General features: G+C 32.4%; 1 protein-coding gene across 1 annotated transcript; it reads left to right on the top strand.

The window, feature by feature from the left end:
- The first annotated feature begins 273 nt into the window (after window positions 1-273).
- LOC132723660 (complement C1q tumor necrosis factor-related protein 3-like) lies at window positions 274-5,244 on the top strand. The gene is made up of 2 exons (XM_060708420.1): window positions 274-589; window positions 1,452-5,244. The coding sequence occupies exons 1-2, from the start codon at window positions 382-384 to the stop codon at window positions 1,847-1,849; spliced, it is 606 nt and encodes a 201-aa protein (XP_060564403.1). The 5' UTR covers window positions 274-381; the 3' UTR covers window positions 1,850-5,244.
- The last annotated feature ends 9,914 nt before the right edge of the window (window positions 5,245-15,158 follow it).

Below are 15,158 nucleotides of genomic sequence, written 5' to 3'. Positions count from 1 at the left end.
ACTGAATTTCTTGGACTCGTTATATAAAATAATATTATTCAACTCGTTCAATAAATTCAGTATTGAACCTACACTATCCTCTCTATATATACACACTGTCAACTATGGCGCCAAAAAACAAATGAGGTCAGGAAAGTTTCTCCTACCCTCAATGAAGTTTAGCAAATTTTTATCAATCCTCTTTTTTTATTAGCATGTTTGAATGGACATAGATATTACTTTTCTTGCATTAAAATCACTACATACACACAGACCAAACTACATTTATTTTAATTTCCTGTCAGTAACATATACCTTCCGTGTAAGTTAACAGTAAACTTACAAACTTAACTAGCCTCTAGTGATATACTCAGTTCTTTATTTTATGTTCATTCAGTAAAAATGGAATTTATAAATTGTCTCGCGGCAATTTTATGCACCTTATTTCTGTCAAGTATAGGGTCGATGGAGCCAGACGGAGGGGGATGCCCAAGGTTTGCGTTTGAGCACAAACTTCTTGAAAGTCTTGTACGTGTCGAACATGCAGTTACGACATTGGGAAATAAAATTAACAACCTTGAAGAACGGATTAACACATTGGAAAGTACAGGTAATTTTAAGTTTTAAGCCCTATCTTTTGTGATAGGCGAATACTGTATGAGTCAGTGTAGGCTCCAAAGCGGAGCGCATCAGGGGGTGTCATTAAACATAATAGGAGTTAAAAGAAACTTTCCAAATTATGTGGTTTATTTCAATTTAATGTTTTAACATTTATGTACTGAAGCCTATTTACTAGGCATTTCGACTTAGCTTTCGTGGTAAAGGCAAATTATTATTCTTATTTAGGAAAATATAATCTTTGACTGAATGATAAATTTCAATAACATTTATAAAATTCACAAAATGCACATAAATATTTGCTATCTAAATAAAGGAAATTGTCTCATGTGCATCGTGAAAAGTTACATTTTTTTTTGTCGAGACCGATTTAAGTTAGAAAACGAACGAAACTTCTTGTGACCCACTTGAACATTAAAAGTGTATTGCAATAAAAACCACTAAATGAAAGTTGAAACCGCCTAAGCCCAGTGTACTGGATAGCGAGAATATGATTCGAATTGAACTTTTAACCTCCGTCACTCCCCGACGTATTTCGTGTTTATAAGGTGTTCTTGCTTAACTGATTGAGCACAGCATGGGTATTTTGATGTGAATTGAATTTCTGACCTGTGGAGTGGGGCATGTACCAAGGTTATCGAAAGTTCAAGATTAACGATCAACGCTATTCCCCAGGGACTGAAGCATATTTTGCTCACAATTTGCTTAATATAAACAATTTGAATTAAACTGTCCCTTTGAAATGTGTATAACTCTTAAATATACTTGACCCCGAGTCTTAGAGATACCGGCCTCTTTCTTCCTTGGTGTTCCATTTCGTTTCGTCATTTAAAAAAAATATTGTTACATTTCAGATAAAAGTAACAGCAAAATGATTGCCTTCACAGCCGTTCTAGATCGCACTAAAAAGTTCAGTAATGGGGACATTGTCAACTTCAACTTAGTATTGAACAACGCTGGAAATGGGTATGATCGAAACAGTGGTAGATTTACAGCACCGGTATCTGGAACGTACATGTTTGCATTCCAAATCGAACACTATACAAATAAGATAGTTGTCCATCTTATGTTTGAAAATGTGCGCCAATGTAGTGCTGTTATAGAACCTAAAGGAAAAAGTACACAGAGTGCAGGAAATGCCATTATTGCGTTACAAAGAGGGCAATCTGTTTGGATTGAAACATTAGGAGGAGAACTATATGGCAATGATAACTTTTACGGGACAGTTTTCAGCGGAGCCTTTTTATTTTAAAGGAAATGGTTTTCAGGCGGAAAACATTGTCTGCGATTTTGATTGCATATTTTTTATGCTGAAGCATGTAGATATATTTTTAAATCAAATTCATTGATAGAAATTGTAATTCGATAATAAGCTGTAGTGTTTTTTGTTTCTTTTTTCATAAATTTTATTCTTTGAAAGTAAATTTTGACAAATCAGTTTCATGAACATTGATTATTTTCTCATATTTCTTTTTTTAAGTTGATTTCTAACTTTTTGTTTTCATTATCTCCGTGTCCAAAATACTTATAAAATATTACTAAATATATAATAGCAAAACAATAGACTAAATTTTCTTTAGCTCATGTATAAAAGATTGAAAGTTGAACCACTCGTAGGATATGTTGCTTGCTTTTTTTGAATTTGTCGTTTAACAGCTGACTCTCAGACTGTATAACTTTTAATTTAAAATCATGGGTCATATAGCATTTAAGTTTCCCAATGTTCCCAACTTTGTGTAACCTTTCGTTTAAGGATGAGATTGAAATTTTAAAAGGACATATTTAACGTAACTGATAAAGTTTTATGTGGTAGCAATTGTCAGTCACAGACCACCCACTATTTGAGGAATGTTCTATGAAAATTATTCTTTAACATATCTTGTAAAGTGATTGTTATTAACATTCTAATCTCATCATTTATATCCAACCACAGTCGTTTTAGATCACAAAATAGTTCAGTTCTTGGAGTGTTCTCTAATTCAACTCGATATTGAACAACTTAGGAATGGGAACGATCCCGACAGAAAACAGTTTACACCACTTTCTGGGACATAAATTATTTCCTTCCAAATAGAACACTGGGATACTATAAACAAATATGTTGGGAAACGTTCTGAAAGGTTCTGCACTTATTAATCCTGCAGAAAGAGGCACCCTGCGTTATATAGAGGTTGCTCTTATTTCGCTTTTACGCGGACAATCGGTTTGGATGGTCATGTGTGTTGAAGTGGCATGATTTACGCGACAGCTTTCAGTGGATCGTACCTGTACCTCGGCAAATTTTGCGTACATGCCGAATTAAGGTCGACTGGTCGCTATAGCCAGTGGTTTAGCGAATAGCTAAGCGATGATATGTAATAATATTATTTTTACTTATAATGATGAAACTACATTTTGTAATATCAATTATGGAATGTAAGAGAAATTGTATGAAGTTTAAACTATTTTAAATTGTTCAAAATTTATTTACAAAAACATAACACAGCCAGGTATTGTAATCATGATTGAAATCAAGATGGATTTAATTTCCTTTTTCAGAAGTGTTTTCTTTGTTATTTTTCTTTTCTTAACATGAGATATAATCAAGGAAAATATCGCTTCAAAATGATCTGTATGACGATAATACAAACACAACAGCTTTAAATTCTAGTGTAACAATACGTTATGGTATTAAGTTTTAGTATTTACACCTTAAATATAGTATCGCACGATCATTTACGTCCCTTAAAAGAGTTCAATGCAAACGTGTATTATGTCAATGTTACAAAATAATAATCATTGTTTTTAACAGTTTCTTTTCTCTCTCTCTCAACTCTACTCTTTCAATTTTCATTCGAAATATTTAAGTTATTACACTACGTAGTTAGTAGGTATATATTTTGTAAATATTCTCCTTTACGTAGTATAGAAATTTCACCACAATTAAAGTTTATTTCGGCTAACGAGGTTGTAACGATAGATGAGGGCAATGGTTCGCATTCGTAGGGCCCAAGTTATTCTACATAATTTGAATTGAATATAAGATGAATGGATGTTACCAACTAAGCAATAAGATACTAATTTTAAATACAATGTAAAATATAAAAAGGCATTATAAAGTGACCTTGGCATTGACCCCATTTTGAAAACATCCTAATTAAGTGGTCAACACAAGATACCTACACTGTCCAGGTATGTCAGGTATCAAAACTCAAAAAGCAAATGAGAAAAAAACAACTCTATTTATAGGTTCAAGAACCTTGACCCAATAAACTCATATTTTACCAAAGGTATCCCTTCAATAAGCTACCAAATATTTAAGATAAAAAAAATGCTGCTCAACAAATAAAGGCCTTATTGAAAAGCTACAGGTACATGTACCTGAAAAAAATTAATGAAGTACAAACAATGAACTATATAATTATGCCCCTTGAAATTAAAGGGGAGCACAAAAAAGGAAATGAAACACAAATAATCATTTAAAGAAAATCATAAAAGCAATGTTTTTTGTAGTCATGAATATGAACTCAATTTTCAACCCCTTCTCTTCAGTTGTTTTGGAGATACCAACTTACATGCATACACTTTACCAGTGTGACGGTCATTGCAAACATTGAAAACGTGACTATAAGTATGATTTGTTTTTTAATTCTGTTATAACAATTCATATGCAGCTATATTTATAATGATTAAGCATTTGATTTGCTTACTGTGCAAATAATATGAAAATCGTTGAGTTATAATTAGTAAAATATACTTAATATGCAATTGTTTAAATCAAGAAAATTTTGCTAACTTTCTCAAATCATTATCAAACATATTTTCGTCAACTTTCCAGAAAGATATGCATATAATGTCCAACATTATCTAACATATTATCGTCCTCATAAAAACTATTTGCAACAAAATACGATTGTTCACGTAATAATTTTGATATTATAAATCGAAGCCGAGAACCAGACCGGATTTTTTACGACAGAGGTCGCCGTAGAAACAATAACCGCTCCCTCCCCGGTGAAACGTCAATTTTCACCTTGCTGGAATATACAACCACAAGAAACACGAGCACAGAGGACAGAACCACAAGCGTTCGGTGCGTGACCATGACTTGCACTATACCTCCTATCCCCCTCTACAACTCAAAACCCATAAACATCATCCAAATATCATTAATATTGACAAATATCAATTATATGGAAAAAATATGAAAATTATATCACTAGCATCTCAATTTTCAGCGTATATATTCATCCAATTTTCTATAACTAAGAAATGGTACTTTATAGTCTAGTGCAAAGTAGTACGAACACAAATAATTGTAGGTGTTGGGACAGGGTGGTAATTTCTTGGCTGTCGTTGTCCCATAAGGATGACAACTTTACATATGAGCACATAAAATAATCTGTATAGTTATAGTTAAAAATATTGTAACATATATATTATGCTGTAAACTAATTGTTTACTTGTTCACATGTTATTACAAAATGTATGTTTTGTAATCTGTGTCTATGAAATAAAAGAAATGTTCTGTTCTGTTCAATAAGTCATCCCGGTATGCCATAGAATACATTAATTTGACAAGAAAGGACGGACTAATAAAAATCTATTTTTGGCCCAACTCTTAGTGCAGAGTCATAAAATCAACAAACCGTTGCCTATTTCTACATTGCACGATTTTCTCGCATCATTATACAGGACAAAATCGTGCGTAAGCAGAATGCGTAAAATTAATAAAACAATCTGTTAAAGGCATATTAAGCCTCAGAAATAAATACGATTATTTGTTTACATGTTTAAGTTATTAGTTTATTCATTAATTTATTAGTTTATTATAAAGGATACAAACATACACAGACTGACAGCGATACAATTAAGCTGTTATGTATAAATCTGATTAAACATGTAGTTAGCTCGAGTTTTCACATTGTCGGAGAGATCAAAAGTCTTGATTTGTCTTTAATTTAATTATAAATTTTATTTATAGTTTGTGAAATTCTAAAAGTCCGGGTTTTTGCCTTGATTAACAAAAATGGAATATTAAAAGAAGAGCATGATTTTTTGTTGCATCGCTTGAAAATATTTAAACAAAATCCGACTAGGGTTTGAGATATTTCACACACTGAACAAGTAAAATTATTATTTGAAAGCAAATAATAGTAAAATGACAGCACAAAACAAATGGATGAAAGGATTTAGATTCGGTATAATATAACAAATAAAACATGGCCTTTCGGGCAAAATGCAAATTTACGGACTGGTTGGTCAGACCTCGGAAGGAATATGGCCCTCAGCTGCGCTTCGGGCCATATACCTTCCTCAGTCTGACCAACCAGTCCGTAAACTTGCATATTGCCCTCAAGCCCATGTTTTATTTGTTAAATATAACCCCACTCGTTTTCTAGCAAATAAATATATTTCTCGGTGAATACTTGTATTTTACTATGAATTATATGAAGCTGTTAAAATTATTTTTTTCGCAGGACCGATTCTTCATGGCGGACGAGAAGTATAATCGATGTTAAACATTTAATTCCGGAATTACATGTGTATGGACACTTAAGTGACATTTACTATAGAAACTGTCTGGCCACTTGATGGGGGAGAAGTGTGGCGATTTTGTGTGGACTCAAACCATCCAGTGAAACGTAGTGTTTGTGATTGGACTAACTATAAAACTACACTTCTTCCAATGCTGCATAGTTCTAGTAACTAGCAAGTCCCAAACCATGATAAAAGCAGAGGGGAAGAAATGAAGTTCATAGTTTATGTAATTATACAATGCATACCCTTTTATACGGTGTCCTTATCGTGCCATTTAGAATGTCGTCCGTCGCGTCTAAGGGTAGACACACGACAATGCGAAGTGACATCGCGACAATGCGAAGCGACGCTCGACAACGCGAAGCGATATGCGACAATGCGAAGCGACGCTCGACAGTGTCAAACGATATGTCGCACTGTCGCCTAGAAATGTCGCGTTAAAAAAGGGCGACATTTAAGAAATGTCGCTTCGCGTTGTCGAGTGTCGCTTCGCATTGTCGAGCGTCGCTTCGCGTTGTCGCGATGTCACTTCGCGTTGTCGCGATGTCACTTCGCGTTGTCGCATTGTCACTTCGCATTGTCGAGTATCGAGGTTGGTAGAAGTGCATACCACGACACTCGACAATGCGAAGCGACAATGCGATACGACGCTCGACAATGCGAAGTGACACTCGACATCGCGAAGCGACATTTTTAAAATGTCGCGTTATTTTTATGATTTTTACACCGCGACGCTCGACAATGCGAAGCGATGCTCGACAACGCGAAGCGATACTCGACAACGCGAAGCGACACTCGACAATGCGAAGCGACATTTGGAATAATATCGTATCGCATTGTCGTGCGTCTACCGGTGCTTGGTCAGAATTTACTAACTCACCGACAAACGGTGCGATCATGGAAGGGGTCGCACTAAACTGCTGACGAATTAGCTGACGATATAGAATATATAGGAAACTGCTGACCAGTTAAACAAAGAAGGATTATCGAAAACTGCTGACCAGTTAGATAAAGAAGGGAAAACAATGAAGGTGTCAAATTGCCGTTGGTGATATTACAGGCGAGGTCGAGAAATACTTGATAAAATGTTTTTTCAAGATGTCAATATTACAAATGATACATATTAATTATAAAAAATTCAATTGATATATACTGTATATTTCTCAATTTATTTTGATATAATATTTTATTTAAGTACCTTAATGAATTTTCTTCTATGTGTTATAATTATATTGGTTAAAATTTTAAAATGTAGTCAAAATATGATGTACGAAAAATCATAATTTGTTTCAAGTATGTATAAAACTATGCATCATAGGTTAAAATATATACATGTACATATACGTAATGTATATTTTAACAAAATATAATTATTATGTCGTATTTAGTGCAAATATGAAATAAAGTGATTTCTGTTTCCTTATTTGTTGTTCGTATAATTGTATAAGTAATATTGAACAAAAATTAATAATGTGCTAATTGTTATAGTTAATAAGCTTTTATTACATTATAAACAACATGTTTCCACAGATATCCATTAAACTGATAATTTATCGAGATCGATATGCCCCAAGGTCATATTAAAATCGATTTCACACGCGACGTGTCATTCTTGATTTATCTATGACAAAATACAATAAACAGTCAAAAATATGTTATTAAAATGCTGACCATACAGTATTGTAGAATCTGCTGAAAAGTTAGATATATAGAGAAAAATATATTTAAATGCTGCGAAATTGTTACTCATTATGCAAATTTAATATATTTTATAAAATAATGTCGACATTTAATTAAGTAAAAACACTGCTGACCAATTTAATGTTAATTCAAATTGATTTAAGCCGTAAAACTCTCTTATTCTATATGGTCAGCAAATTTAACGCTCTTTACATTCAGGCGAGAAAATGCTGACCAGTTAAACATATAGTAGAATCTGCTGACCAGTTAGATATATAGGGAAACTGCTGACCAGTTAGATATATAGAGAAAAATATATTTTGCCGTGAAATTGTAATTCATTTTATAATGTATGCAAATTCAATATATTTTATAAAATTATGTCGACATTTAATTAAGTAAAAACACTGCTGACCAATTTAATATTATTTCAAATTGATTTAAGCCATAAAAGTCTTCTTATTCTATATGGTCAGCAAATTTAACGCTCTTTACATTCAGGCGAGAAAATGCTGACCAGTTAAACATATAGTAGAATCTGCTGACCAGTTAGATATATAGGGAAACTGCTGACCAGTTAGAAATATAGAAAAATATATATTTTGCTGTGAAATTGTTACTCATTTTATAATGTATGCAAATTTTATATATTATATAAAATCATGTCGACATTTAATTAAGTAAAAACACTGCTGACCAATTTAATGTTAATTCAAATTGATTTAAGCCGTAAAACTCTTCTTATTCTATATGGTCAGCAAATTTAACGCTCTTTCACATTCAGGCGAGAAAATGCTGACCAGTTAAACATATAGTAGAATCTGCTGACCAGTTAGATATATAGGGAAACTGCTGACCAGTTAGATATATAGAGAAAAATATATATTGCCGTGAAATTGTTACTCATTTTATAATGTATGCAAATTCAATATATTTTATAAAATTATGTCGACATTTAATTAAGTAAAAACACTGCTGACCAATTTAATATTATTTCAAATTGATTTAAGCCGTAAAAGTCTTCTTATTCTATATGGTCAGCAAATTTAACGCTCTTTACATTCAGGCGAGAAAATGCTGACCAGTTAAACATATAGTAGAATCTGCTGACCAGTTAGATATATAGGGAAACTGCTGACCAGTTAGATATATAGAGAAAAATATATGCACGTGATCTTAAAGTATGAAGACATGGGTTTTACAGTCAGTAATTTTTGTGGAATAAAATGCAAATTAAAAGTTGTATGGACTAAATTTTTGATGGATTAGTAAGATATTGTGTTTTTTCACATGCCGCCGAAAGGAAAGCAACAAAATAAAAAGGAAAATAGAAAAAATAAACGTAAAGAGATTTCGCCTTTGTTAGAACAGACATGTACACATAACACAGAGCGTGTACACAATGGACAAACCGGTTTTGCCAGTTTACCTACCAGTTTACCTGTGTTAACTAACAGAGATAGTGATGACGTAAACAATCAAAACAAACGAAAGAAACAACGTAGTGACATATTTGTATACGATACACCAACAGTAAGTAAAATAAATAGTGAAATGAGTACTAATGTACGGAATTCCATAAACGACAGCCTACTGCTTACTGCCTACTGCTAAACTGGACAGCATGCTGCTCACTGCCTACTGCTTACTGCTGAGTGACAGTCTAAGTATATGTATGGATCAATTACGAAGTATTCCGAATGTTTACACAGGTTCACCCGCCATTTTGTTGAACAATCTCCTGACGTAAATGTTACGGAAAACAATGGTAAGTAAATTAAAAAGGATTATTTTATAATTAAGCCTAATAATTCGTAATTTCGAATTGATTGCAATGACTTGTGCAGTCCCACCCTTGCACACTGAATGATTATGTTATGAAATGATTCCACGTGCCTCATTGCACGGTGATTGATAAATTGTCAAATATAGGACTCATTTTAGGGTAATCAACTGATTAATAAATTATTCACAAAGAATATGTGTTCAACATTTAATATTGAAGGGCTTGAGCCCACTTTACCTTGTTGAGAGGCGGACATCTGGACCATTATGTCAACACCTCCTGATTTTTGTTTACATTTTCATAGTTTATTAAACTTTCATTTGACAATGTAATACATTTCTAGAAGAACATCTGTAATATACTGGTGAAATCACTGGTGTATTTCAGGCTAAACATTCTTGTCTGTCATTATCAAAAAATGTGTGAGTTCATTTACGAGATCATTTTGGTTCAGTTTTCATTGGCTGTTAGTTGTGGCGTATAAATATGTAATTCCTTATTAGATGTTATGTAGTACATTTTGTTAAGTTTATTGTACACTGGATATTTTTTAAGGTTAATAATAGAACCAATTTTATTCTAGTACAGAGGATGATCAATCTGACAGAAACATTTCTAAGGAAGAAAGGCATATACTTCCATCGTACTCCAAGTTTGACTTCACAGACAAGTAACAGAACCAACACATTTGTGAAAATATTGAAATTAATTGGAAGATGAAGAGGAATACATAAATGTATTGGTTCTTATGGACGAGTTTAACTCGACTTTTGAAAGCATAAACAAAGACAACATGGCACCTATATGCGGCATGTTCCATAGCAATAATTACAATTTTCAATACAAAGACATGGTTAACAGAACAGAACAATGCATGAATAATACATGTTTATGTATTTGCATTAAAGATGACTATATATTTCGCAAGTTTGCATAGTTTATATATTTTGCTGATATAAATTATTGATTTTGAATTTACACATATGAGGTTAACAAATTTCTGTTTAGTTTAATACATATAATAATGTCTCTTTATATATTTTGACCTTAAGTCCTGAAATTTAGAACATATAATTAAAAAATCATATTCATTTTCTATAAGACCGGCATTACAATTTCTACATAATCTTTCATTTATTGGTATATTTCTTTGCCGTCCACGTTCAATAGCCAAATCATGAGAACATAAATGAAATTTGGATAATCATGCTTCTCTAAATTTCGGATCAACGATAAAATCCAAAATATTTTTCAAATTCAAATGAGTGTTTAACTAAACAATTTTTATCTAATCTAGACGAGTTATTAATTGAAGTATACCAGATAGAATATGTCTAAAGTTCGTTGTTCAATAACACTAAAATCTATGTGCACAGTGAACTGATTTTCTCACATTCGAATTGTTTCAAGAAGTTCAATATTTCATTGGGAAAAAAGGTCAAAAATGAAGTGATAAATTCTAGTTTGGATCAGCTTATTTTACTTTTATGAAAAGCCATCGTTATCCTCTGGTTTAAATCCAATTGTACTGTTGAAAATTTTAATTATGTAAATTTATTTAAAAATAAACCATTGTGATATGTTAATGTTACAATACTAGTATAATTTTTGATGTGTTTAAAAGTCTTTTCTTTTTTATAATTGTTATAATTATCTTGTCTGCTTTGTTTTCTTAACAAACACACTAAAGAGTGAACTTTTAGGATGCTTATTTTTTGTATTCCTTTTTAGTTACAATTACCGCAAATGAAACCAATGAGTAAATCAGCTTTCGTATTTGCCAGAATCATCCGATGAAAGCTATTACTATTTTTGTCAGGGTTTTAGAGGTTTGACAACTAAAGTAAACAGTTCTAAGACATCGTGATAGTATACATCTTTTATGGTATGATACAAAGCATTTCTAAGTTACCTTCTATTTCGTGTATATCACTTTTTATTATATACATGCTTTTCGATGGTATATAGAAATATATCAGTGAATTAAAACTGATAATTTCACTGTTTTGAAACAGTGAAATTACCACTTTTATAATTTCACTTTTTTGAATTTAAGCCCCTAACGTTGTTTCAGTGAAATATCACCGTGCACAGTACTGGGTACCAACTTAATGACGTGACGTCGTAAATGACGTCACGTTGTATTATCATTTGGCGCGCTTTTCATTATTCAGTATTAGGTTAAATGTCTTTTTAAAACGTTTTTTTGCATGTAATAAAAAGAAAATTTGTTTAGTGTAGTGTAAGATCGAAATATATTTCACCTTGTGGACACCAAAAGTTCATATTTCACTCGTGGCTGCGCCACTCGTGAAATATACCTTTTGGTGCTCACTCGGTGAAATATATTCCGATCTTACACTGAACTAAACAAATATCCTCTATATATTGCAGAATGTGTTTACATTAATCTAATATCATTACAATTATATTATTCATAACAGAACTTTTAATCATAATTCTGCTTTTATATTAATTGCTTTCCCCGAAACTTTGCAAATATCTTTAGAGATACGTTTTTTTTTACAGGCGTCTCAAAATTTTTATTTAAGATAATGGTGTATTTAAGAAAATATTAGCTTAAAGGTCTCATTTTTGGGACAAAACTTCCTTTTTATGTGGTGTTATAATTAATAAGTGTATTTTGTTTTTCGTTTTTATTATAAATAAAAAAGTTCTTGAAAAATAAAATTATCATAATTTTCTTGTAGTTTTGTTTATGTTTAGCTACCCGGAAAACAAAATTTTGACAAATTAAAATGATAAGTATTCATTACTGTTAGATGCAAATTAATCACACATGATGGTTATATATATGTTATCCATAAAGCAAAGTTTGTTGAATGCTGTAACATAGTCATGTTGGTAACAATATTCAACATTGTCCACATTAAAAAAGTGTCTTAGTCCATCAATTTTAAATTCATATGATTGCAACATTTATGAATAAGGAAGATGTAGAGTATGTTATATCAGTTCCATAAGAAATCTATGAAAATATATCTGAAGCTCTGGCAAGTTAACCGAATATATTTCTTCAAAACAACTTTACAAGTTAATCGTAACACCCTTCTCTTAAGGCAATGAAATAAAAAGAGGGACGTCTAGCAATATATTGATTAGTTCGTTTTCTTATGCCTTTTTTCATCAGTAATAAATCACAATGTAACATAGGCAATACTGCAAAATCTAAGACATTACATGCGGCAGGCATTAAGTCAACCATATCGTTAAACAGATACTAACATTACTTTGTATGTAACTCGTAGATCTTTTCTTATGATTTGATTATGCATCGACTTCCTAATTATAACACAATAATTGACATACTAGTCATCATGCTCCTGCCGAAGTAACATTTTCCTGAGCCAAATCTAAGGCTTTGTAAAATGAAGGTATTACAATCACCAGAACAAGGAGTAACTTTTTAGATAGAACTAAACGGTTCCGTGTATGATTTGGGCCATTACGTGCATGTGTATATTCTCCCAGTACGTTTATCAGACTACACAACGCTTAATCCAAGACGTCATTGGTATAAATAATTTTGTCTGAAAATCAACGAATATATTATGCATGAATATCCACTTTCAAAGTCCTAGATCTATGTTTGAGCACCATGTTCTAGATTATTTTTGAACAAAACGTTTAAGCATTATTTTCATAATGCTAAGAATTGACCGTTGTAATCAAAATCTACGAACAACGACGCTCATGACATTACAAGTCCTCCTGTCAAAAAACAACTTTAAGCTTTAAAGTCATAGGGTATGATCATTATCATTTAAGAAACAAATATTATAATATACATGTTATATGGTAGATGTATCTAAATAACTGTCTTTTACAAGCTTGTTCGTTATCAGAGATATACCTGTACGTTTTAATTAAGAAACCAATTATATTTGGTAGCTAAAAATTAGAGAACGAGATTTAATGACAGAAATATTTGGTTTGATAGCATTTTTATACAGTTTACAGTTTCATGATTTGGAAAAGTCCCAATACATGCAAAGATATATACCTATCTCTCTGCTTAGTAACACGAAAATTATATATGTATAAATGTAACGAATTCCAAAGTTTTATCGGTCAAAGGCTTCATCTATGACACAGTGCAATTTCTTGACCAATACTGTTTCAAAAGGCCCCTTTGTAATTATAAACACATTGGAAGAAGGACGTACAAAGCCGACATTTACTTTCAGGAAATTAATTGGGTATCTGGCAGGTATGACAGTTAGCATTTATCAATTAACAGTAAGCATTAAGCAGTCGCCTCTAAGCATTAAGCAGTTGACAGTAAGCAGTTGACAGTACGCAGTTGACAGTACGCAGTTGACAGTAAACAGTAGGCTGTCGTTTATGGAATTCCGTACTAATGGAACTTTTCAACAATCATTTACTGGACAATTATTGCAGTCACCTCCGTATCAGTATAATCAACAATATCTTGGTCCACTACCGCCAGGTACACCAATGATGAATCAAGGTACAAACCAAACTCCACCATGGGCTATAGCTATGATGGAAACTATGAACTCCCGTCTTGATAAGATCGACTCCCGACTTGATAAAATTGACAATATTGAAAAAGTAGTAAACTCAATGTGCTTGAAACTCAATGATCTAGATATTAAGGTAAAAAGTATAGAGTCGCGAGTTTGCGATGTAGAAAACAACAGTACATTTATCAGTGAAAAGTATGATAAGCAAACAACAGAATTAGCGTCAACTAAAGATAGTGTAAAGACCATGCAAAAATCATGTGACACCTTAAATTCTACAATCAAAACATTAAGTAAAACCCAGGAAGAACTTAGAACACGCATCTTGGACAACGAATTTAGAAATATGAAGGACAATCTAATATTTTATGGCTTACCGGAAGTACATACCACATCACCGGAAGCATCCATGTTATTAACAAGTTCCTCTACAAGTAACACTGACCAAAATATTAATGTTTCGCCACAAACATATGATACAGCAACAGACCCTAATTCATGTGCCTCTATTGTAAAAGAATTTATTAAAAATACATTAAAAATCAGTACTGAGATAGAGTTTGATAGAGCCCATCGCCTTGGTACACTAACCAAACCCGAAAATCCAAGACCGATTGTTGTGAAATTTCACAAGTATAGTCACAGAGAAATAGTAAGGAATACAGCTTTCCATATGAAGGATGTCCTTAAGCAACATAGATATGGTGTTGGAGTACAAATACCCAAAGAGTGGCGAGATGCGAGGAAAGAACTTAGTACAGTCTACCAGAGTGAAAAAAAGAAAGGAAAATATGTCCGATTCGTTGGGGAGAAATTATACGTGAATAACACGGAGTACACAGGTGGTTCCAGTCATAGCGCTTCTTAGAGGTGTCAAGAAGAGCAATTGCACATTTTATCTTGGAATATAAATGGACTGGTTCGAAAACTTTGTGATCCTGACTTTATAGAAATAATAAAGGAAAATGACATTATTTTATTAACAGAAACGTGGCTGTCAAAAAACTCCCATTATAATTTAAATATCGATGGCTATTGTACGGAACACTTATATGGAAACAAATCTA

Source organism: Ruditapes philippinarum, unplaced genomic scaffold, assembly GCF_026571515.1.
Source record: "Ruditapes philippinarum isolate M1 unplaced genomic scaffold, ASM2657151v2 ctg6505_1_1_1_1, whole genome shotgun sequence".
In the NCBI taxonomy this organism is placed as follows: Eukaryota; Metazoa; Mollusca; class Bivalvia; order Venerida; family Veneridae; genus Ruditapes; species Ruditapes philippinarum.
The sequence above is the reverse complement of the archived record's forward strand: the minus strand, read 5'-3'. Positions and strand labels throughout refer to the sequence as shown.